Here is a 26,517-nt window from a genome sequence, read left to right on the forward strand (position 1 = left end):
ACCAAAATTATTCAACCCCCAATGCTGTAAAGGGGTTTAGGGACTATAGTGTACATTTGGAATTGTATTCAGAATCAAATCCTACAAGGACGTTGTAACTACCCAAATGCAACTAAAATGACATCAATTGTTTATGTAATACAGTAGTAAATGGTTCTTATGTGGTTTCTTCATTGCCACAATTATTCAACCCCTTAAAGACTACCACTCTGAAGAACAGAGGTTCATACAGGTGCTTTCCATCAGGTATTGAAAACACCTGTGGATGTCACCGAGCAGCAATCAAGCATAATAAGCACCAATTAGGCAGCTTTAAAATGACTGTGATACTCAGCTCCTTCTAGACATTTACTGGTGTGGTTACAAACATGGTGAAGGCAAGAGAATGGTCCAGGAAGACAAGAGAAGAGGTGATTTCTCTTCACAGGAAGGGCAATGGCTATAAGAAGATTGCAAAGATGTTAAACATACCAAGAGACACCTTAGGAAGCATCATTCGCAAATTCAAGGCAAAGGGCACTGTTGAAACGCTACCTGGTCGTGGCAGAAAGAAGATGCTGACTTCGACTGCTGTGCGCTACCTGAAGCGTAGAGTGGAGAGAAGTCCCCGTGTGACTGCTGAGGAACTGAGAAAAGATTTGTCAGATGTGGGTACAGAAGTTTCAGCCCAGACAATAAGACGCACACTGCGTAATGAAGGCCTCCGTGCCAGAACTCCCAGGCGTACCCCCTTGCTGTCTCCAAAGAATAAGAAGAGTCGACTGCAGTATGCCAAAAGCCATGTGGACAAACCACAAAAGTTGTGGGATAGTGTTCTGTGGACTGATGAAACAAAATTAGAACTGTTTGGGCCCATGGATCAACGCTATGTTTGGAGGAGGAAGAACAAGGCCTATGATGAAAAGAACACCTTGCCTACTGTGAAGCATGGTGGAGGGTCAATCATGCTTTGGGGCTGTTTTGCTTCTGCAGGTACAGGGAAGCTTCAGCGTGTGCAAGGTACCATGAATTCTCTTCAGTACCAGGAGATATTGGATGGAAACGTGATGCAGTCCGTCACACACCTGAGGCTTGGGAGACGTTGGACCTTTCAACAGGACAATGATCCCAAGCATACCTCCAAGTCCACTAGAGCATGGTTGCAGAGGAAAGGCTGGAACATTTTGGAGTGGCCATCGCAGTCACCAGACTTAAATCCGATTGAGAACCTCTGGTGGGACTTAAAGAAAGCAGTTGCAGTGCGCAAGCCTAAGAATGTGACTGAACTGGAGGCCTTTGCCCATGAAGAATGGGCGAAGATACCCGTAGATCGCTGCAAGACACTTGTGTCAAGCTATGCTTCACGTTTAAAAGCTGTTATAACTGTAAAAGGATGCTGTACTAAGTACTAAGATTGAATGTCACTTGGGGGTTGAATAAAACTGATAATGCTGTGAGCACAGAAAAGACATTTGTGGTTATTTCATTATAACTGTTATGTTATATTTGTCTGACCTACAAGTGCCTCTTTAATGTAAATGTAAGCAAGATGACTGAATGATCAAAAGCAATGTCAAACTGGCCAAAACACTCAATTTCAGTGGGGGTTGAATAATTTTGGTCACAACTGTAAGCCATCACAACTAGAAAAATGAGACTCAATATTTATATAGAAGAATCCCAATCGACTTTTAAGGCTGCCATATTCATACCTAACACATTGCAGGATATGCCATAGGTACATGGACTTGTCTATAGGGGTGGGGATTGTTTAATCCATTTTTATTCACTTAAGCTAAAATAAATAGAGATAACTTGGTTCTCCCTATTATTACTTGTAGTACTCCACAACATTGATAGAACTCTGGATATATACACTATATTGCCAAAAGTATTGGGACACCCCTCCAAATCATTGGACTCAGGTGTTCCAATCACCGCCATGGCCACATGTGTATAAAATCAAGCACCTAGGCATGCAGACTGCTTCTGCAAACATTTGTGAAAGAATGAGTTGCTCTCAGGAGCTCAGTGAATTCAAGCGTGGTGTAATTGCCACCTGTGCAATAAGTCCATCCATGAAATTGACTTGCTGCTAAATATTCCACTTTTCGTGGTATTATAACAAAGTGGAAGCAACTGGGAACAATAGCAACTCAGCCACGAAGTGGTTGGCCATGTAAAATGACAGAGAGGGGTCAGCGCATGCTAAAGCGCATAGTTCACAGAAGTCGCCAACTGTGTGCAGAGTCAGTAGCTAAAGACTTCCAAACTTGATGTGGCCTTCAGATTAGCACAACAACAGTGCATAGAGAGCTTCATGGAATGGGTTTCCATGGCCGAGCAGCTTCATCCAAGCCTTACATCACCAAGTGCAATGCAAAGTGCCGGCTGCAATGGTGTAAAGCACACCACCACTGGACTCTAGAGCAGCGTTTTTCAACCACTGTGCCGCGCCACACTAGTGTGCCGTGAGATATTGTCTGGTGTGCCGTGGGAAAAATTGCAATTTCATCCGTAACATGTGGCCTCGGCTCACAAATAGACCAATCATTAGAACAGCAATGGGCAAACTACGGCCCGGCGGACCTTTTAATCCGGCCCGCGGAGCGTGATACTGTCAGGATGATCTGTCCCCCTCGACGTATCTGCGCATGTGCCGGAGATCGCCGATCGGCTGCTAATGCCTGAAACTGGCACATGCGCAGATACGTCGAGGGGGACAGATCCTCATAGGAGACAGATTTTCATGCTACACCGGAACGGCGAGAGGAACTCGCGGAGCAAAGGTAAGTGAATTGACACAGGGGGGGCTTGGGGACTTAATATGGGGGATGAATTAATATGGGGGATGAATTACTATGGGGGATGAATTACTATGGGGGATGAATTACTATATGGGGGATGAATTACTATGGGGGATGAATTACTATAGGGGGGATGAATTACTATGGGGGATGAATTACTGTATGGGGGATGAATTACTGTATGGGGGATGAATTACTATAGGGGGGATGAATTACTATAGGGGGGATGAATTACTATAGGGGGGATGAATTACTATATGGGGGGTGAATTACTATGGGGGATGAATTACTATGGGGGATGAATTACTATATGGGGGATTAATTACTATGGGGGATGAATTACTATATGGGGGATGAATTACTATATGGGGGATGAATTACTATGGGGGATGAATTACTATATGGGGGATGAATTACTATGGGGGATAAATTACTATATGGGGGATTAATTACTATGGGGGATTAATTACTATGGGGGATGAATTACTATGGGGGATGAATTACTATATGGGGGATGAATTACTAGGGGGGATGAATTACTATATGGGGGATGAATTACTATATCGGGGATGAATTACTATATGGGGGATGCATTACTATGGGGGATGAATTACTATATGGGGGATGAATTACTATGGGGGATGAATTACTATATGGGGCATGAATTACTATATGGGGGATTAATTACTATGCTTACTATGGGGGAATATTACTATACTTACTATGGATGACACATACACATCATTCATCTACTCTTGGTCCGGCCCCCGGGTCCAATATATGAACCCATTGCGGCCCTCAAGTCAAAAAGTTTTTCAATAAATTTTTTTAACATTTTCTAATGGTGGTGTGCCTCGTGATTTTTTTCATGAAAAAAGTGTGCCTTTGCACAAAAAAGGTTGAAAAACACTGCTCTAGAGCAGTGGGGACGTGTTCTCTGGAATGATGAATCGCGCTGCACTGGCAATCCAACATGACTGCGCACCAGTGCACAAAGCAAGGTCCATAAAGACATGGATGAGTAAGTTCAAGGTGGATGAACTTGACTGGCCTGCACAGAGTCCTGACCTCAACCCGATCTAACACCTTTGGGATAAATTAGAGCGGAGACTGTGAGCCAGGTCTTCTTGTCCAACATCAGTGCCTGACTTCAGAAATGCGCCTCTGGAAGAATGGTCAGACATTCCCATAGACACACTCCTAAACCTTGTGGACAGCCTTCCCAGAAGAGTTGAAGCTGTTATAGCTGCAAAGGGTGGGCCAACTGAATATTGTACCCTACAGACTAAGACTGGGATGCCATTAAAGCGATTCTAAAGGTTCATTTTTTTTTTTTCAAATAACAAACATGCTATACTTGTGTGCAGTGGTTTTGCACAGAGCAGCCTGGATCCTCCTCTTCTCGGGTCCCCACAGACTCTCTTGGCCCCTCCCTCCTGTCAGGTGACCTTACAGCAACCAGCTTGCTATGGGGGCACCAGATGCTTCTTGTGTCTATGCACACACAGAGCTGTGGCTTGGCCCTGCCCCCCTCTCCTCATTGGCAGACTGGCTGTGATTGACAGCAGTGGGAGCCAATGGCTCCTGCTTGCTGTCTCAGCCAATGAGAAGGCAGAGACCCGGGACAACCAAGGCTGTCGTTCACATCGCTGGATCATGATGAGGCTAAGGCAAGTATTGAGGGGGCTGGGGGCACTGCTGCACACAGAAAGTTTTTTACCTTCATGCATAGATTGCATGAAGGTAAAAACCCTGAGCCTATACAACTACTTTAAGGTTCATGTGCGTGTAAAGGCAGGCATCCCAATACTTTTGCAAATATAGTGTATTAAACCTGAATGATCATCTAATTGGAGTATTTGACATTAAAGTGATTCTAAAGGTTGAATTTTTATATATATAAAAAATAAACGTTATGCTTACCTGCTCTGTGCAATGGTTTTGCACAGAGCAGCCCCAATCATCTTCTTTTTGGGTCCCCCACCAGCGGCCCTGGTTCCTCCTTCCTGCCGAGTGCCTCCAATAGAAATGGACATTCTCACACAGAGTGTGGCTTGGCCCTGCCCCCTGCTCTCTTCTCATTGGCTCACTGGCTGCGATAGACAGCAGCGGGAATCAGCTGTGTGAGCCAATGAGGATAGAAACCTGGCTCTCGTGCACATCGCTGTATTGAGATCGGGCTCAGGTATTAGTGGGGCTGTAGGGGGAGCAGCACCCAGAATATTTTTTACCTTCATGCAGAGAATGTCTATGGCTAGTCTTTAGGCACTTGTGGAGAATAGACAATCAGACCCAATTTATCTAATTTTTTAATAAACACACTACCTTATATGTGGCTTTGTGTCAAAAAATTATAATGACAAAGAAAATAATAAGGCTGGTAGGTAAGGAATGTTAATAAAACCGTGTTATAATGTTATGTATACAATGCAAAGTTGTTGGCCATTTACTTTAAAACCACTAATCAAATGGTAAACTGTCCATGATATTTAATTAGTTTCTCAGTGTTGTCAGTGACAGTATCAGCATCTCTGTAATAATTATAATCTACATTTTTTTAAAGGAAAAGAATGACAATTCAAGATAGCTTGAGTCACCCATGGATTAAGGTACTGGTTGACGATACATTGAATCAAGTGTGCAAAAAAGTTTATCAAATTCAGTATTTATAGTTACACATCTTTCTTGCTTTTGTTACGAGCAATTGAAATTGATTTGCGAAAATGTCTGATACAACTGCATCCAAAATATAGATATCCAAAAGTATACTGGCTGTACCTCTGTTGTCCTCTGTTCCAATGGAGAGCTCTGGTGCTGGTTTCCATGACCGAAGCGTAGTATGTATATACAGTATATATGGATGATCCCTAAGTTTCAGAAAACCTAACTTGTTTCAACCCTAACAAAAGGGTATTAAACCCCTGTTTGTGAATGCAGGCTTTTAGCTGATAGCCTTTGTTATGGATAAATACAATTTTTGGAACCTAGGACTGTTTGCAGGATAATCTATATATACTAAAATAAAGATACAAGCTATGCATTTAACCATATAGGGAACCTATCAAGATAGAAATGAGGGAACTGCCAATACCAACTTGTTTTTAGAAATACAAACTTCAGGACTGATATTGAAATGGCAGAAGCATATGACCATTGTTTTTTTTAGGACACATGACTTGCTTGTTCCAGGTAAATGAGTTACCTAGAGGAGAAAGACTGTTACAAAGAACAGTCAAGTCAAAAACAAGTCATAAAATGGTTCCTATTTCCTGCCCTGGCAGGTTCCCTGAATTGGTATTTATCTACTTTCTGTATAGCTTAAAGCTGAACCCTGGGTAAAAACTTCTTTACCCGTCCTTGCTGCTTATTCCCTTCCTTCGCTGAATATGTTATCCATCTTCTGGTTCACTCAGTAGTTGTTCTGAAATAGCCTATGAAATTTTGAAGTCAAACCATTAATTCTCTATAGTTTCCTGTTTGTAAGATCGGTGCCTGCTATGCCTCCTACCCCAGCCACTGATCTTGGCATATCCCTTCTGTAGTTCTTTCTCCAGGAAGCAGGGATGTAATTCAGCCCTACTTGCTGTGGAGGAGAAATTGGTATTCTCAGACACATCCAACATGTACAAGCCTAGTGTACCTGCCCACATTCACTACAATTCACTGTAATTGATGGGAAATGTAGTTTCCTTTTACTGAAGAGAGATAGGAGAGGATATGATGTAATCCCTGCTTATTACACCTGCTCTTGGCAAAGCAGATGCTGTTGTCTTTTGAATTACAGAAATGAGGTCATGAAAATTAAATTAGACTTTTCTCCTCAATGGTAAAGGTTTGCAAAATTGTATATACTGCTTAGTGTTTTGTGTAGGGGGTATATTAATCTGTGATTTTTCTTTTTTCTTTTGCTTATCCCGGGGTTCTTATTTAAGCATTTACTCATTAGAGAAAATGGAAAATTAGGAGACAAGTAGAAGAAAAACTACAAAATGCCCTGAAAACTGTAACCAGTCATAAGTTTGTCAGTTTTTTTAAATCCTTTTATGAACTGACAGCAGCTGAAATCTGAGTGGTAACTCAAGCAATGCCCCATTTTTCTTTCCTATAGAATTCATATGACACCTTCTTATAAGACTTGTTCTTTGTGTAGCAATATCTGTTACTAAACCATTGTTACTAGTAGCGTCAAACAGTTTTGGCGTTCATCCTGCAGTTGAATTGCAGAGCAACATAAGGTTTCCTTTGGAGCCAATGAGCTGGTAGCTCTAGAGCACTAAGATAATTCTGCTAATTACTGACATTGGACTGAATGCATCCCTCTAAGTATATGCAGTAATTTATTTTTCTCTGTTGGTGTGCGAGCAATATGAGATTTGGCAAGCTGCTAAATTACCAGTGCAGTGAGTGTTGTAATGAAAAGTTCAGCTTTATTGATGGAGTTAATATTAATAACTGGCAGTGTGGTTTCCTCTAATTTCCCTAGTCACGTCTTGGGAGAAGCTGAACTCCATCTTACCTTGTAGCTTATTGCAACAGTAATAACTGGCCCACAGTCTTCCCCCAGATGCCCCATTGCTGATCAGTGCAGACACAAAATAAAAAACATAAATCACACATTTCTAACCTCCTCCTACGTATGAAGTGATCTTTTACAGTTTACTGCTTTTATTGTTCAGTGTGATTACTTACATAAAAACACTGCAGTATATGGAGTGTGATTATTTCCATTGTCAGGCCTTTTATTCTGTGCGAGCTTTAAACAAAACTCCCCCTGAGTGTAGCGCACAGCTGTTCTGACTGTTCTATATATTTGTCACAGCCTAAAGATACCCAACAAGCGCTGAGCAGAAAGGCCTCTGCAGTGAATATGGAGAAATTCAAGAAGTTTGCTGCACGCAGAAAATGGAAAGTAAGTGTGCGTTCTGTTTTCTCTTTATATTGGACCATTCAGAGCAATTCAAAGACAGTTGGAAAACTATATTATCACACACGTACATATATCTGTATATTCCATCCCTTCTATATGAGCAAACTATGGCCATTCACTTGTGCCACACATACAACATACTCCACCATGTAACATCACAGCTTAAAGCCTTGATGAGGTAATAGAAATATATATTTAATCAGATAGATGCTGTAGCAGCAACTTCAATTTTCAGTTTCAGGTCTATCTGCACATGTGTATTTCAGAGTGAACATAAGTTATCAGGCCAAGTAATGTTAAATCGAACTGAAGTCAGAAATTTAAAACGGAACAGGACGATATGATGTCACTCCCGCACATGTGCAGGAGTGCAGTCAGCTTTGGCATTGCCCAATTTCTACATTAAGCTGTGTGCATACAGCTCACTGTGCAGGAGCAGCTGGCAGGTAGGTCATTTTAATGCAGAAGAGACAATGCATGTCTCTTCTACATTAGAAATCCTGCCTGTTTGCCCGTTTTTGTTTTGTACATAAAGTTCCACTTTAAAAGCTGTGGGTCATCAGGTAGGTTTATTTTATTGCCTGCTCGCAGTCTTCTTTGTAATGTACACTGAGCTGTAGTTGCACATGGTTGCAGGTGAGTTGTTGTTTTATATTGTGAACCCTGGATTAACGTTACCCAATTTAATGGGATTACTAAAACGATACGGAGAGCTTTCATACTTGAAGATAAAGCCCTCAAAATCAGAGATCTTTAATATTAATGTTCCAAAGAAAGAGATGCAGACCCTACAAAAAGACATCCCATTCACGTGGAGCGAGAAGGAATTAGGTTATCTAAGAATTAAGCTAACCCCTTCTATAAAGAATATATACCAGGTAAATTATATTCCATTATTAAATTAAATAAAGGATGAGTTGAGAAGGCTCTCAAGGGGTAGGGTCTCTTGGATTGGGCTTATAAATTTGGTTAAGATGGTGATAGTCCCAAAAATTTTGTATAAATTTCATATGCTCCCAGTCCATATCACAGGATCCTTTTTCGTGATTATAAAGAAACCAATACTTAAATATATATGGGCTAATAAGAAACTGAGAATTAGATATTAAGTTTTGTGTATAATAAAGAGAAAGGGGAATTGAATCTCCCCAATATTAGGAATTGCTATATCGTGGTGATACTGTCACGAGTTGTAGATTGGACATATAACTAACAGGGGAAAAGTTGGGTTAAAATAGAAGGTATTAGAGAAGATTATTTGGATACCACGAAGGTTCTGCATTATGGATGAGATTAGTAGCACATTGACTCAGGAGGTGTTAAAAAAAAAATGGGTTGGAAGTATAATTCACTGTTGATTCCTCTGGTGGGTACTGAGTTTTTCCCACCAGGGAAAGACAATATTTTGGGGAAATGGTTTAAAGATGTAAATGCACATTTAAGGGATATAGGGGTTAAGGGGAAGTTGCGCACTTTTCAAGAATTAAAGCGTAAAAAAGAGGTATTCGTTGTATTAGATGAATTGAGATACCACTAATTAAGACACTTTGTTTCAAAGTTGCCTCAACCACTGAGGATGCCGGAGGACATGCTCCCTTTCCAAAAAAAATGTTGGGCTCTAGTATAGCTCCAAAACATGTCACTCCTAGGATTTATAAGATTCTTATTGAATTGAAGGGGTGGGTCCTTTGTTATTCTCAGAGAAATGGGAAAGGGAACTGGAAACAAAAATGAGCAAACAGAAAAATAAAATGTTTAAATTAGCACATGGGGTGATGAATATAAACACAGTTGAAATGAATTATAAATGTTTAATGAGATGGTATTTGACACTGAGTGTTGCACATAGACAAGGAGTAGAAGTCTCACCGCTATGTTGGAGGGGATGTGGATCTAAGGGAACAATGGCACATATATGGTGGGATTGCTCAAAAATACAGGGGTTTTGGCAAGATATAATCCAATTTATGCATATTGGGGACCACTATACAGAAGGATCAGTGAGTGTGTTTATTTTATAGGTCAGAGATATCAGTGAAACAGTATAAAAATAGTGTATTATACCACCTAATTAACGCAGCAAAGGGACTTAACTACCAAATTCCAGCAGGTACAGGAGACCCCAACAATGAGGGACTGCATAGAAAGGGTTGAATATATAAATAAGATGGAGGAGTTATACCAAAATGGAAATGGAAAAATTTAGAAAGGAATGGGGTAGATGGTATGACTTTAAGACATCAAAAATATATGGAAGTAGTGGGGAGCCCCAGGTGACTGGAGGTAGGAGAATTGAATGGAACGTCTGGAGAGCCATAGCATAAATAGAAAAAGGGAAAAGAAAGGCTGGAAATAAAGAAAGAATGAAAAGAGGAAGTGTAGGAAGAAACGATCAAAGAGAAGGGTATAGATATAGCTTTTCCCATTTCTTTCCATCATTCCAGTCTATAAGGACTGGTGTGGTTGGGATACGGGGAGGAGAGAATGGAAAATGCAGGTGAAATGTTTATATTTTGGATGAATTTGATATATTGTTGAGTTTTTGTAATGAAAAATTTAACAAAAGATATAATTACAAAAAACAGACACTGTGCGTAATAAAGTGATATTAAATCTTCAGGGTTTTTTTTTTAAAACGAAGATAACAAACATATCTATACTTACCTGCTTTGTGCATTGCGCATTGCTTTTGCACAGAGCAGCCCTGATCCTCCTTTTCTGGTGCCCCCTCCAGCACCCCAGGCTCCCTTTCGGCGAGTGCTCCCACGGAAAGCCGCTTTCCATGGAGGCTTCTGTACACAAAGCGGACGGCTCAACCCTGCCCCCTGCTCCTGTGTCACAGCATTTGATTGACAGCAGCCGTAGCCAATGGCTCCCACTGCTATCAATCTACCCAATGAGGAGGGAGACAGCGGCTAGAGCCGCTGCTCTCATTCACATCGCTGGATCGGATTGGGCTCTGGTAAGAAAAAGAAGGGGCTGGGGGAAGCTGCAGCACAGGTTTTTCACCTTAATGCACATTAAGGCGAAAAAACCTAAGGCTTTAGAACCACTAAGGGGTTAATAGATACATTTACTCACTTTATACTGCTCTTTGCTGTGGTTCACTGTAATTGATTGTACAGTGTGTCCAGTTGTTTCTCTGAATGCCTAGGGGAAAGCAACATTTGGTAAAAAGGCATTTTAGTGCTCGTTCACACCAGAATGCAGTGCAGGAAATGTTTCCTGCACAACGTTCAAATGCAGTTGCGATCTGCAACAGGTGTCATTGTTAAGTTAATGACACCCCAAACGCAGGTCACAAACGCAGTGTGTTTGCCTGCATCAGATCACATGGTACAGAAGTACAGAATGTTTTTTTAAAGTAATGCATGCACTATTTTTGCTACAGTGATTTGGCCCATTCATAATGAATAGACTCAAATTGAACCGCATGTGAATTGCACAGGAATGTGCAGATTTCCGGTATGAACCAGCTGTTTAGAGAAATCCATAATCTTTATTTTTTTTTTAGCCTTTCCAAAACATAAAGAGTGATAGAATCAAACTGTAAAATTCACTGACTTTTCCTTTAACCGAGGCTCATCTAGTCAACTACAGCTCACCGATTCTTGGATTTGCAGCCTTCGACACATTTAACAAGCTATTTAAAATAATGTGATGGTTATGATTTGGTGTGGTTTACAATATATGCTTGTTTACCTTCATGCACACTGATCTCAGTTCACTTCTAGTTCACTTCTACTGTGTTGGTTAACCAGTAAACTGCAATTGAAAGTCTATTTTGGTCACAAAAATCACTGATGTAGATAAGCCTTGGAATAGAGATCCGTAGTTGTATAGCAGTTCTAGGTGAAATAATTTTTATACTGAAAATATCAGCCTAGGCTATTTTTAAATATTACAAAATGCCCATTTGGGTGAAAGTGATGACAAATGTACATACTGTGCTTTAGCAGTGGGGGGCAAGTATGATACTGGGGGCTTCAAATGAAATAATTTACCGGCATTATCTGGGACTTGCAGATCTGATATATTTAATGTACAGTTATAGAATATCATAACATGTACAGTGTGTAGGATTGGATATTTTTTTCCCATCCTTGCATGACTAAAAATCTTTTAATTAAGGTTTGTCAGCTGAGAAAGGTACATTTTCAGTGCAGTTTGGCACAATTGATTGAGGATAACTGACATGCAATGTCTTCTCTTTTTCAAGCAATCTGTCCGCTTAATATCCCTGTGCCAAAGACTATCGAGGTCTTTTTTATCCAGAAGCAACATGAGTATTGCTAGAAGTGATGACACTCTGGTAAGTGAAGAAAATCAACCTTAACAATTGACTTTTCACTCATTTATGTGCGCAGGACTTACTAGAAAAGCAATACTGCCTGCATGATATACCCGAACCAACATGCTCAGTTTGTTTTAGTGCCTGAAATGAGGTTATGCAAATGAAACATGGCATGGGGATTTGTGACTTTACTTTACACACCATTGCTTGATCATTAACTGCAATAATAAGTGTTAGTATATATCCACACAGCACCTGAACTGTAGTACCAGTGTACAAAGTCAGTAATCTTCAGAAAGGGTCAAGATGTCCAACATCTTGAATAAAAAAAGAGGAAATGCCCTTTTACAAAATTTGCCCTGTGTGCTTTTTTTTTTCTCGTTAGATCTTAACTGTGGGGACTCAGGAAACAATTAAATATAAAATGTTTTTCTTTTTTTATTGCTGTCTCTTTCACATGGACTGTCAGTTTTTTAGACAGATCCAGACTAAATCACAATGTGTAGTATGTCCTTGAGTAGGCGGATGTAAACAGGCATACATCTGTTTACATCCAATTTTATGTGCACAGAAAATTTTTTTAAAAGGTTTGCAAATATAAATGGATGTAAACAGATGTGTGTGTTCCATTTATTTTTTTGGGCAACATAATTTTGTTTGTACTTTTGTTCTCCTATAACTTTTTTTTCAACACCAAAAAAAAACGGACTTGTGAAAAACAGATGTATACTGATGTAAACTGAACTGAAGACGGATATTAAACTGATCTAAAAGGATTAAATGATAGATAAGTTCACCTTTGGAACATGTTCCATGTTCCACCTGTTTTTAGGATGGAACATGTAACATGTTCCAGCATCTGCACCCCTAATCCTCCCTTCCTGTGACAGCAGACGGGTGATCTTCTCCCCACACCCGCTGTAAAAATGTAACTACTTGCCCTCCAGAGGATTTAACTACCTTCCTGGCTAGGCCATTTTTTTGCGATACGGCGCTGCGTTACTTTAACTGACAATTGCGCGGTCATGCAACTGCATGCATGCGCTGCACCCAAATTAAATTTATGTCCTTTTTTCCCACAAATGGAACTTTCTTACGTTGGTATTTGAGCCTCTGCGTTTTTTTGTGTTTTACACTGTAAACAAAAAAAGACCGACAATTTTGAAAAAAAAAAAACATTTTTGACTTTTTGCCATTAAACATGTCCAGTAAAAAAATTTTAAAAATCAAATTTTGGCATAAATTTAGGTCAAATGTTTTTAATTTATACTAGTAATGGCGGTGATCAGCGACTTATAGCAGGACTGCAGTGGACATTCTGACACTGGGGGGAACTGACTAACTGCCACTGACATCCACAGTGACACTAATACAGTGATCAGTGCTAATAAAAAGCACACACACGGCACTAGTGACACTGGGCAGGAAGGAGTTAAAGGGTTGTGTGCTTTGTGTGTTTCATGTTATGTGCTGTTTTACTATGTAAGCATGGCGCTTTGTATTGCTTTGCTATGCAGAGCAATACAAAGCAACATGCTGGTGCTGATAGGAGAGAGGTTTGTGTTGTTTACATACAGACCTCTCCCCTGTCAGTGTTCCTCGGTGATCAGCAGTTGCAGGCGGGGAATCTCCGGCCACAACCCAGTGATCGACAGCTGTAGCCGCCAATGGCAGCGTGGGTAGGGCGGCGCGTGCACCCCCTACCTGGAATTGTTGCCCTGTAGCAACAGTTCTGCTATAGTGCGGTCGGGAAGCGGTTACAAACAGCACAGCCATGCAGGACTCCACCCACATGATGCATCATTCATTCACAATATCCTGTGAATGAATATCCTACAAGTACTGTCAGCCATTGCGGCTGACAGCTTGTAGTTCTCAATGAAATGCGAGGGTGCTGGTGAGTGCTCTGGCAGTTCATTGATTCTTCCTCCTCTCAAGTAACCGCCTGCCCATAAGAGGTCCTGAAAGTCTGCAAGAGCCTGAGATTACACCCAGGATCAGCAGATTGCAGAAGCATTGCTCAGGCTCATTACAAAAAAAATAATAAATACACTTCTTTTTTTACTTGCAAAAAAATGTGCATTTAGTTATTAATTTATTTTTTCAAAAGGTGAACTTGGCTTTTAAATTTTCATTTTTTTTTTCAGTTTTCATGACTAATCTGATTACTGTCATGTGTTCATTTACATCTGTCTGCCTCCGAGGTAGGAGGATGTACTGAAAAGGCAATTGATGTCCCAAAACTGACATCCATCCCATTCTCCATTCTCTGTAAAATACTGCTAAATTTGTTATTTTGAAAAAAATAATGCATTACTAAAAAAAGATATCGCTGTTACCTGCTTAGAATGTATCTGCAGAAAGTATGCGATTTGCTATTTGACCTAACCTTTATAATTTTTTTCTAAGGGAAAAGTGAACACCGTAGATCATTCTTTCACAGTGCATTAACCTTAATATGCTCTGGTAGAAAAAGCTCATATAATGACAGTGGTTTCCTCTGTGCCAGCATTTTGTAACTAGAAGGAACATTGCACAATAAACATTTTCTGATATTATCTAGATTTGTGGATGTTTATGATACCCTGGGATTGTACACTACAGGGGTTGGGATACAATTTGCATGCATTGGTCTTAGACTTTCATTTTCTGCTGTCGTCTTGGTTTTTTATCAGTCATTAAGAAGTTTCCTGAGCCATCAAAGAATAGAAAATGCTTTGCTTTGCAGCATTACCAAGGTAGCCAAAGCTACGATTTAACAGTTCCCTCAGGTCTCCAGCCTTTCAAATATTTCACATTAGGTTATGGAATAGAGTATGAAAATAACCAAAGTCCGCCCACTTCCCATGTCTCCAGGTGTAAAAATTAACATCTCAGCATAGTTACACAGGGAATACCTTATAAATGACTCTTTAAGCTTAAAGCAGAACTTCACCCTGAACGTGAATTTCTGCTTTATGACCTCCCCCCCCCCCCCCCCCCCCCTTTTTTATCACATTCGGCACAATTAAAAAACAAAAAGGGTAACCCCCCCTCCCGTTTGCTCAAAGTCTCCTGGGACCAGACGACAGCAGGACTATTCATAAAGTGCAGTGTGACTTGCAATCCGGCTGTGAAGTTGCAAGGAGTCACAGCCAGTTTCCCATAGTAAACATGGCGGCACCGGTGACTCGAAGATCCGGCCTAGTTGTGGACAGAGCTGGATCCCTGGACAGGTGAGTGTCCTTTTATTAAAAGTCAGCAGCTACAGTATTTGTAGCAGCGGACTTTTAAGTTTTTTCTTTCACTGGTGAAGATCCTCTTTAACCGCATCCCCACCGCCCTATAGCAGAATACTGCTACAGGGCGGCATGGGTGCGCAAAATCACGTATATATACACAATTTTGCATTTCTGGGTAGGGGGCGTGCGCCGTCATTCACGGTCGCAGCTGTCAGTCACCAGGTCCCGGGTCAGTAGTTACTCGCCGGTGCCCGGTGATTTCCGACAATCACCGACGGGGAGGAGGACTGTTTTGTTTACTAACAGTTCTCCTCCCTGTCAACTCGGGCACACTGCTCTGGATGGCAGCCATCCAGAGCAGTGTGATTACAGTGAAACACACACACCGCCCTATAGTAAAACACTCCCTGCACACAGTTAACACTTTGATCGCCCCGCAGTTCTCTTCCCTGTCAACTCGTGCATAGCACAGCCATGCAAAGCAGTGTGCTTACAGTGAAGCACTAACACACAGCCCCTAGTAAAACAGGACACAGTCAACTCTTTGATCCCCGTCCTGCCCAGTGCCATTAGTACAGTGTCAGTGTTTTTTGTAGCACTGATCACTGTATTGGTGTCACTGGGGATGTCAGTGTCAGAATGTCCCCTGCAGTCCAACTATAAGGCGCTGATCGCCACCATTACTAGTAAAAATTAAAAAAAAAAACCCATCAAAAGAAAGCTCAATTCGTGAGTGCATGATATGACAGCGCAATTTTCACTTAAAGTAACGCAGCACTGTAACACAAAAAATGGCCTGGTCAGGAAGAGGGGTAAATCCTCAGGAGGGCAAGTGGTTAAGTTGGTCATACACGAACAGCCTGTGGGCTGGAAAAAAAAAACAGATTCCTCCACCCAGGCTATAAAGGAATCTCCCACTGCTGCTATTGACTTTTGACAGTGGCCTTTGCCAGCAGTCAAATACCGCAACAGGAGCTGCATCTAATTGGATGCAACCACTGATTTGTCAGATTTTTTTCCAGCAGGCTCCTTCAACAAAAGTCAAAGGAATGATCAATTTTTGTCAAATGGAGTGGGACCACCCCCTGGCAGAACTTTGGTTACTGAGGAATTGTCTGAAGTTCATACTGAGTATGATCAGCTTTAGGATGCTTCAGTATTGTGGGCAAACTGCAATACTCAGAGTTGGGGAACTGGACATACTGGAAATTAGGAGTTTTCCATTTCACTGTAGAAGAAGCCTAACAACTCTCTTTAGTCACTGGCAAAGAAGAGGAAACAAATCTATTTTGTTGTAGTTTATAAATGAAACTCTACTGGGAAAAAAATGCTCTCCAGACTAGTTATATATGTTGGGAGGTTTTACAAACTCTATTTCAGAGTCTTTCTAGCTTTTGATCTGAAAATACTGAAATATACCATTGTGGTATCTTTGTTAGAGCTTGTTGACACCAACTCCCACTTCAGAATGGATTCAGGCTGGTGTCTTTTGTGTAGCAGTGGTGAGGGGTGTTGCCTTGGGTAGGTACAATGCAAGGCACTTAAGAGTTTTTTTTTCTTTTATTGAAATGTCACAGAATTACATTTCATTCACTTCTAATTCATTGTGAGATGCAGTACGCTGTGCAAAAATCACCTTCTTTTTAAGCGGAAGTGGAGTGTTCGTTTAAAATAATGTCCGGCATTACTGTTTGACAAACGCTTTGACGAACTCCTGCATTTAAAAAAGGGCTTTTTTTGGTTGGGGTGCTGCGTCCTAAAAGGTATGCTGTAGAGTGAAAACGGTGCTGCTCTGATAAAGATAACATTTTCTCCTTGCCAATTCTCTGTTCACTAATGGTTGGTGAGATTGTCCATCACAGTGATGTGTGCCAGAAACTCAGAAGTAAGAGAAGTTCATGACTGTGCTTTTCAGTTTAGAATACTGGGGTTGGGGAATTTGTTTATATCTGATAATACTCAATCCCATGTTTGTATTATTGCAGGATGAGGAAGATTCTTTTGTTATGAAAGCTATCATTCACGCCATAAATGATGACAATGTTCCGGGTTTGCAGCACCTTCTAGGATCGTTAGCAAACTATGATGTAAACCAGCCAAACAAGGTAAAATGAAAGCTTTTTTTTTTTTAATGAACTTCCTGTTTATATTGTTTAATAAATGTACTATATTGTCTGTCCTCCCTAGGAAAGTGGTTAAAGTGGAACTACACTGTATCTGAGAAGCAAAAGCGCTATTTAATTCATTTTTAATAATCAAAGGAAACTCACCCATATATCCATGTCTCCATGCTTTATTTTGGAGAGAAATCACTCTGAAAAACACCTCCTAGCATTTCTGTCCATGGCCATCTTGCGTAAGGGCAGATGATTCATGTATGATTCACTTCCTGGAATCCATCTGCCCTTAGCTCAGGACATGCAGGCAGAAGGGTGTGCTTAGCTGAGAAAACCCCTCCTCCCTTCCTGAAGATTCCTGGGATGTATGACACCATTTGCCTAGCCATGGAAACTAGGAGGAAACTAAAGAAATGCAAAAAAACTGTTTAAAACAAGTAAATATGATATACTTTTTAACCACCTCCCATCCAACCTATAGCAGATATACTGCTACAGGTCGGCACGGTTGCGCAAATCATGAGTATATATAGGTGATTTTGCATTTACGCGGCCGCGGCTGTCAATCACTGGGTCCTGGCTGGTGATTACTCGCCGGCGATTGCCAAGCATCTCCAACGGGGGAGAACTGTTAGAAAACAAAACAGTTCTCTTCCCTGTCAGCTCGTGCACACTGTTTTGTACTTACAGTGAAGCACTAACACACAACCCCTAGTAAAACAGGACACAGTTAACCCTTTGATCGTTCCATGTTAACCCCGTCCTGCCCAGTGCTATTAGTACAGTGTCAGTGGTTTTGATTAGCACTGATCACTTTATTGGTGTCACTGGGGATGTCAGTGACACCAAGTCAGTTCCCCCCAGTTTTAGAATGCAGTCCCGCTATAAGTTGCTGATCGCTGCCATTACTTGTAAAAAATAAAAAAAAATTAAAATCCCAGTATAATTACCACCATTTTTAAACATTATAACTTTCACGTAAACCAATTACTTTACACATACTGGGATTTTTCTTAGCAAAGACATGTAGTAGAATACATTTTGGCCTAAATTTATGAAAAATTGATTTTTTTTTTATTTTTTTACTGGACGTGTTTAATAGCAAAAAGTCAAAAATATTGTTTTTTTTTCCTCAAAATTGTTGGCCTTTTTTTTTTAGTGCAAAAAATAAAACCCACAGGCGATCAAATACCACGGAAAGAAAGCTCAATTTTTGGGAAAAAAAGGACGTAAATTTAATTTGGGTGCAGCGTTGCATGATTACACAATTGTCAGTTAAAATAACACAGCGCTGTAACCCAAAAAATGGCCTGGTCAGGAAAGGGGGGTAAATCCGCTGGAGGCAAGTGGTTAATATATTTACTAATCCTAGCAGCAAAAGGATTCAAAATGGTCACTGCTGATTGAGAGAGTGACGTTCCTCTTTAAACACAGGATCACGTTCATTATAACAATCCCTCCAATGACCAGATTGCCCATTATAACAATCCTTCCAATGACCAGATTGCACACATTTTTGTTAGTTTGAATTCAAAATATAGTAGTACACAATTGTGTTGTTGCGATAAACCTTGCCTCAGGAATGGGGACTGGTACTGGGTCTTAAGGACTTCATATCACTGCTTTCAGGGCCTAATGACACCTCAGTGCACATTGCAGTGCTTCTGTTAAAGTGATTGTAAAGGTTCCTTGCAAAACATACCTAATTGTAGGTGTGTTTTTATAAGTAGTCCTTAGAAATGACAGTTGTGCAGGAGGTTTGTGATGTAGAGTGCAGTTTTCTCTTCACTTTGCATTGGTTGTTTTTCAGCATGGCACTCCTCCACTATTAATTGCTGCAGGCTGTGGAAACATTCAAATGCTGGAGTTACTGATTAAACGTGGGGCACACATTGATGTGCAGGATAAGGTCTGTGTCATTTTACAAAACTCTGTTCTTTCAATGTACATTTAAATAAAAGGCTGTATGACAGTGTGTGTTGAATATATTTGTCCTTATTGAGACTAAAACTGTTTGTTTTGTTTATTTGTTTTTTATACCATGTTCACAGGCTGGATCCAATGCACTTTATTGGGCCTCTCGGCATGGTCATGTTGAGACATTGAAATTCCTCCATCAAAATAATTGTCCCTTGGATGTTAAGGATAAGGTATAATTTCTGATTAACAAATTGATCCAGGTATTTTAGGTAATATAATGATTAGTGTGGATGTTTACTTGCTCACTTCAGACTCTAAAATTGTCAACAAGCGCAACTCTAACATCTACCATGTGCGCCTCCTATGGTTTCTGCTATAGAAACTTGAAATATGAACTTCATATACACCAGACTGAAAATAATATTGTAACGTATTTGTTCAGATAATATGGCACTCAAAGAGAAATAATATATTTACACAATTGCACTAATGTGTATGTCATGGCAAAAAAACACCATGCACACATTTTTAGTACATCTCTGCAATACTAGCATATGTCCCCATGTGTTTTTCCTTTAAACATATTGCAAGTACATATAAATACCTGTTGATGTGTCAAAAATATTGTGTGCTCCCACCTTCCTCTTTTACATGACAATACAATGTTTTTTGAGCTCTGAAATCCTAAGCTCATGTTGTCAGCCCTGCTTACTTCATTTCAGATGAATTGCAAAGAACACAGAATTCTTTTCCTCTCTTCCAAAACCTAAATTTGTGTACATTCTGCAGGCATAGGAAGTTACAAGCTCACAAGATTCCTGGAAAAATCAACAGATAATTTTTGTACTTATTGAACAGAGCTAGCAAAACACTTTGGTAGATTTAGCTGACCAAAAGGGTGCATAAAAGGGAAGTTCATTGTAAGGGTTTATATACATTCTCTAAGTTGATGGCCCCACTATGGACATAGTCTATGGCACTATGGACATAGTCTTAGAAAGCAGTGAAAAAGCTTTAAAACAAGCCATGACCTCTCTAGCTGCTTGTAATGTGAAGTAATTTAAATCTAAAGCCCAGCCCGGACAAATAAAGATTTTTCCTTTGCAGTACAGCTGTGCATGCACTATAAGGGTTGCATATTTGTTGTCTAGGGCAGGGGTAGGCAACCTGCGGCTCTCCAGCTGTTGTGAAACTACATTTCCCATGAGGCATTGCAACATTACAAAACTGATAGTTACAGCTATGACTTGCAGAGGCATGATGGAACTTATAGTCCTGCAACAGCTGGAGAGCCGCAGGTTGCCTACCCCTAGGGGAACAATAAAAGGAAATATACTTACCCTATCCTCCATTCCTCCCCCCAGCTAGACCCATCCCTACAGCTTTTGCAATCCCACGTTCTCATGGTCTAGGTCCATAGTCCTGCTCTGGACTTGAGGGCGCCGAGGGACATCCCACTGCTTAATCTGCTGGGAGCAAAGGATCAGGTAAGTAAAACTGTTTCTCCTTTCCCCTGGACAAAAAAAAGAGCAGCCCTGCTACAAGGGACAGTTTTTTCTGCTTTGAATTGGGCTTTAAAGATGACAACAAACGCTAGTTCTCTTTCACATGGGCTATGTCTGTTCCAATTAGCAAGAGATCAGTGAACTGATCCCCTGCTGAATTGGAGCCAAACGATACAGATGTGACTTTAATGACACCCATGTTTGTTCATTTTTTTCCACCTGGACCTTAACAGACCCATGTTAGGTCTAATGGCAGTTGGATGTAAAAGGACATGCATTTGTTTGCATTTGTTTAACCTCCAATCTGTTTAGGTCCAAAAGGAATTAATAAAAAGCATGCAGACCTTTTCATTTTTTTTTTATTTATTTCAGACCTAGACTGACTTGAAGGTAAAATGCAATACCATTTGCATAATCCCTTAGACTTAAATTATTATTCTGCTGCAGTAGAAAGTAATAGGTATAAAAACTAAACTTTCTGTGCCTTTTTTGTGAAATTTAGAGACAATTTCTCCACAATTCCAAAAGCTGCAGAGGTAAATGAGAGCTTGTTTTACTTTTTTTATTGTTTGTTCAGAATATGTTAATACTTTAGTATGCATACATATTCTAGTCACAGGTCACTCACTATAAGAAGATGTAATTGGTGCTTCTAAAAAACTGTGAAAATGCTGAAAAATTGCTGCCATTTATGTGTATTCTGTCAAGAACTGTATATTTCTGTATCTTTCTTGTGCTACACTAACTACTTACTGAATTTTTTTGGGGATGTGTAATCGTTACAATAAATGAGGTGGGGGGTAGAATTTAAAGTAAGGTGGAAACTAGGCAGGAATGCTGATAATTAGAATAGTATACACACATTGGTCATCCATATCCTTCTCCTTATCTTAACTTGCACACATGCGTTTTTACTTATATGACAAAGTCAATACTTACTTTTCTCTGTATGCCATGCAACTGCTTACCATTGCAGTGCTCTGAATGGTTTGTATTCTTCAGTTTTTACCCGCCAATATTGCACAGTTCACAGGCAACATGATTGGCCTTTTTTCTAAGGAAGTATAAAAACAGTAACTCACAGAAATCAGATTTCATGCTTATTGATCTCAACTACAGTAAACTGAAATCTGATTATGAACTGCGATGGTTTGTAGTACAATACTGTGCAATTACAAAAGAAGCTTGCAGGGTTTTCTTTTTTTCTTGCATAGAGAGTTAAAAAAAAGGACATGCACATTTTTGTTTTGTTTTTTGGGGGGTTTTTTTTCTAAATCTTTTCTGACTTTTTTATATTGTAGTCTGGGGAAACAGCCCTGCATGTCGCAGCTCGCTATGGCCATGTGGAGGTCATCCAGTATTTGTGCAGTATTGGATCAAATCCAGACATTCAGGACAAGGTATGTGTGTGTTTCTAGATGGTATTGCTAGTGTAAATATTCCTATATTTCTTTTTGTTTTCCGCTGTTACGTATATGTAATGTTGAATATAAAAGTAGAAATCTTTTCCAACAAAGAGTTAATTTGCATAATATTTGAGAACAGGTTTTCTTGTCTAGATGCCTGCCTTGTACAATGTAATTCTGTCACTATGTATTTCACGTCTTGTCGTCAAGGAGGCTTTCCTGCTTGGATATTTTCCACTGCTTAACTGTGTGATGTGTGTTATGGCACCCCAACGCACTTTTAGCTGCCTTAGCAATGGCTCACGAACAGTGCTTTGAGTGGGAGACACAAGCTTTTTTCCGTGACACACTATGAATAAGAGTTAATGTCTTTATATGCATGAAAGAAGCACAGGGGACCCTTTTGCAAAAACATTTCCACACAAATGGCTCAGTTGTATGGTGTCGCAGGGAGTTTTTATGTTGCAAATATAATAAGCTCCATGGATTTTGTACAATGCCTGTAAATGTGTGTTTATAATTCATACCTGTGTGTAACAGCAGCATCTTATTTCATTTTACTAAACACGGTGCTACGTTTTTACCAATATTAAGTGAAGCTGCAGTTTATATATAATAAATTAACTGTTCCAACACTCCCTGCTTTTTGATAATTTCTTGTGAATTGGATAACTAAAAAATTGATAGTTTAAAATGATAATCAGCAGCATCTATGTATTTAAAGTGTACCATACTGTGAAATCGTTTTAGCTAGGTGTGAAAAAATGAAAATAAGGAAAGTTTTCAGAAATGGAAGTGTTAAATGTTTATTTTTTTATCAGTTAACAAAATGACTACTAAAAAAAGTAAATGAACAGAAATCCGAATCAAATCAATATTTGGTGTGGCCACCCTTTTGTCTCTGAAACAGAATCAATTCTTCTAGGTACACTTGCACACAGTTTTTGAGGAACTCAGCGGATAGGTTGTTCAAAGCATCCTGGAGAACTAACCACAGATCTTCTGTGGATGTAGGCTGCCTCAAATCCATCTGTCTTCTTGTAATCCCAGAAAGACTCGATGTTGAGATCAGGGCTCTGTGGGGGCCAAACCATCACTTCCAGGACTCTTTGTTCTTCTTTACACTGAAGATAGTTCTTAATGACATTGGCTGTATGTTTGTGCTCGTCCTGCTGCAGAATAAATTTGGAGCCAATCACACGCCTCCCTGATGGTATGGCATGATCAATGAGGTCCATCAGCATTGCCTGTTTCTTTGTGCTTCTTTAAAAGAGTTTAAACAGCACAAGATCTTGAAACCCCCATCTGCTTTGAAATCTTTACCTGGGAGAGACTTTGTTGATGCAGTATAACTACAGGTTTCCTGTTTCTATGCTCATTCTTGCCATGGTATATGACCTGTGACATAAAACGGTCTTCCAAAACCTCACCTTAGTAGCAGAGTTTGGCTGTTCCTCACCCAGTTGGTCTCCTAGACAGCTGATTCTGTTTTTCAGAATCAGCTGACTGTGTTTCAACCTAGATATGAAATTGTTGACTATTAGCACCTGCTTGGCATAACTTGGTTAATCATACACCTGACTCTAATCCTTCAAAACTCCTGACTTTTTGCAAGTATACAAAGTGTGGAAGTGTAAGAATTGATGCTGATTTGAAGACAAAGGGTAGTTTTGGTTTTTATACATTGATAAATAATTAATATATATTTTGAAAGAATTCATACTTTACATCATTTCTTTATACCTGCCTAAAACTTTTGTTTTATGTCAATTTTCTTTTTATTTTTTTTTTTATTTTTTTTTATAGAATTTGCAAGGGCAAGTTAGAACCCCCATCAGGTTTTTTGCTGTTAGAGCTGATTCACACATGTGCGGTGTGGATTGAAGGTCAGGTTTCACAACTAACTGATACAGTAGTTGTTCACAGGTTCAGGACAGGATTAGGTCAGGATCTTATCCTGTTCACACATCTGCGGTTTAGAAACCATTCCCATAGACGCCAATAGCCTGTAATCTACACCCGAACCTGACTGCCAGAAATCGTACAGGACTCTTTAAAACTGCACTGAAAATCCGCACTTCTAGTGTCACTCTAGACTCCAATCTGTCCTTCCAACCCCATGTCCAATCGCTGGCAAATTCATGCAGACTCCACCTCCGCAACATCTCCAAAATACGTTCACTCCTAACCCCAGACACTACTAAACAACTCATTCACTCCCTTATTATCTCACGACTTGACTACTGTAACTCCCTCCTCACCGGCTTATTTCATCACAGACTATCCCCACTTCAGTCTATCCTGAACTCAGCGGCCAGACTCATCCACCTTACTAACCGCTCCATATCCGCCACCCCCTCTGTCATTCCCTCCATTGGCTTCCGATTGCCCAACGCATAAAATTCAAACTACTAACATTAACGTACAAAGCTATTCATAATACTGCCCCAAACTACCTCACCTACCTGATATCCAAATACCACCAAACACGTACTCTTCGCTCCTCACAAGACCTCCTACTCTCCAGTTCCCTAGTCTCCTCCTCCCATGCCCAACTCCAGGACTTCCCCCATCCTCTGGAACTCACTACCCCAATCCATCAGACTGTCACCTACCCTCCGCAACTTTAGGCGCACCCTGAAAACTCATCTCTTCAGGGAAGCCTACCCCGCCCTCACCAAACAGCCGATCTCCTACCACTCCATCCCCCACAGCCACTTCCTCCTGTACCACTACCCCCTCCCTTCTAGATTGTAAGCTCGAAAGAGCAGGGCCCTCGAACCCCTCATGTATTGTATTGTCACTGTATTGTCTCATGTACTGTCCCCCACTATAATGTACATTGCTGAGCAAACTTTGTGGCACTATATAAATACTGTGTATAATAATAATGTGAACAGACACCATGAGAAGCAATGTTATTTCACATGTCATGCGGATTGGATGTGGTTCAAACCGCATCCAATCCGCATATATGTGAACAGGCACTTATTCAGGGCTTTGTTAGTGATTAACCCTAAATTTCCCCAAGTTTCATAGCAGATGACTGCTGTTTCTTTCAGCATACTGAGTGGCCAATATATAGTGTTCAGTTCAGGAGCCTTGCTAATCTTAATGGCATCATATTTCCAAGGCACACAGGAAGGGCATTTTTACACAAGCATTGCCCTCTGAAGAGTGATCAAAGGGGAATTGATTTTCAGAGGATGTTTGACAGACAGTCAAGAAGGGATATGTTGCCTCTTCAACACTTGTTTCCTGAAAGTCTGCACCACCATGCCTCCTGCCCCATTCATTTGAATGTGTTGCATTCCACCGAATGCCAGGGGAGGGAAATGTTTGCCACGCTGGGATGCAAAGCATCATGGCTGCTGCCTGTGTATCCCTGTATGGCTTTTTTGCAGCTTGGAGGGATGTGGCAAAAACGTGGGTCAACAGCCAATAGCAAGTGTAAACTAAGCCTTAGTTACACACTTATTAGACCTGCTGGCCTAGGATCAAATGCAATATCAGTGGACTCTGGGACTGTCACATAGTGCAGCAGCTGAGGAGTTTTAGAGCTGAGTGGACAGAGCCTGATGGGAAGCTGAAGGACTAGTTCCCCATCATGTAGCATGTGTTGTGGTATTGCATGCATTACTGCTGCATGTTGCATTGTAAAATTGGGTTTTAACCCCAAGACACTGACCGCTATCTGTAACAATGCTTATCAGTTTTAAGGGCCTAAGTAGCTTATATGACTTTTAAGTTTTTGAGCTTTGTCAGTCACTATAAAATGAGCTACCAAACGGGAGGAGCATGGGGAAGAACATTTTTAATCCTTTGAGGACCAAGGGACGTATTTGTCCCATGTTTTTAATTGCCTGTATCATCTGATTAAGAACTTAAAATACTTTTTTTTTTTTTTGGTTTGAGTCAAAATATTAGTTCTTATCAACAAATGGATCTAGCTTTTTGCCAATTATTTCATGAAATGGCTTAGTTACAGCAACTGAAGTGTACGAACTTTAAAAACAAAAAATTGATTCTTTTGGCGTTCCGTAATCTTATGGTCCTCAAAGGGTTAAGGCTTTGGTTGTATGTCGGAAGAATCTCTTCAATGGTAAAACAGCAATGAAAACATTGATTGCATTTGCAACTCTTGAAATAAAATTATTTTCATACATCAGTGAAAGTAAAAAATGCTTTCAATGATGTGTCCGCATTGGAGAGATTTCTTATAACGTTCTGCCCTGGTTACTATGCAAAAATCCTGGTTACCTACCCAAGAACTGGCAAATTTCCCCAAGAGATGAAAGAGCAATAAAAACCTTAAACAGGTTGTAAGAGGAAAAGTTTTAG

General features: G+C 40.3%; 1 protein-coding gene across 1 annotated transcript in view; it reads left to right on the forward strand.

The window, feature by feature from the left end:
• Nucleotides 1-26,517, forward strand: part of DAPK1 (death associated protein kinase 1) — a 255,031-nt gene that overhangs the window by 173,190 nt on the left and 55,324 nt on the right. Inside the window, exons 9-15 of the mRNA XM_089662124.1 lie at nucleotides 5,350-5,395; nucleotides 7,606-7,695; nucleotides 11,933-12,025; nucleotides 17,214-17,333; nucleotides 19,156-19,254; nucleotides 19,397-19,495; nucleotides 22,072-22,170. Of these exons, the coding sequence (XP_089518250.1) occupies nucleotides 5,350-5,395; nucleotides 7,606-7,695; nucleotides 11,933-12,025; nucleotides 17,214-17,333; nucleotides 19,156-19,254; nucleotides 19,397-19,495; nucleotides 22,072-22,170 (646 nt within the window). The remainder of the gene's footprint in view (nucleotides 1-5,349; nucleotides 5,396-7,605; nucleotides 7,696-11,932; nucleotides 12,026-17,213; nucleotides 17,334-19,155; nucleotides 19,255-19,396; nucleotides 19,496-22,071; nucleotides 22,171-26,517) is intronic.

This window comes from Staurois parvus, unplaced genomic scaffold (genome assembly GCF_062004578.1).
Source record: "Staurois parvus isolate SC_StPar_1 unplaced genomic scaffold, SC_StPar_1.0 ptg001432l, whole genome shotgun sequence".
Taxonomy (NCBI): Eukaryota; Metazoa; Chordata; class Amphibia; order Anura; family Ranidae; genus Staurois; species Staurois parvus.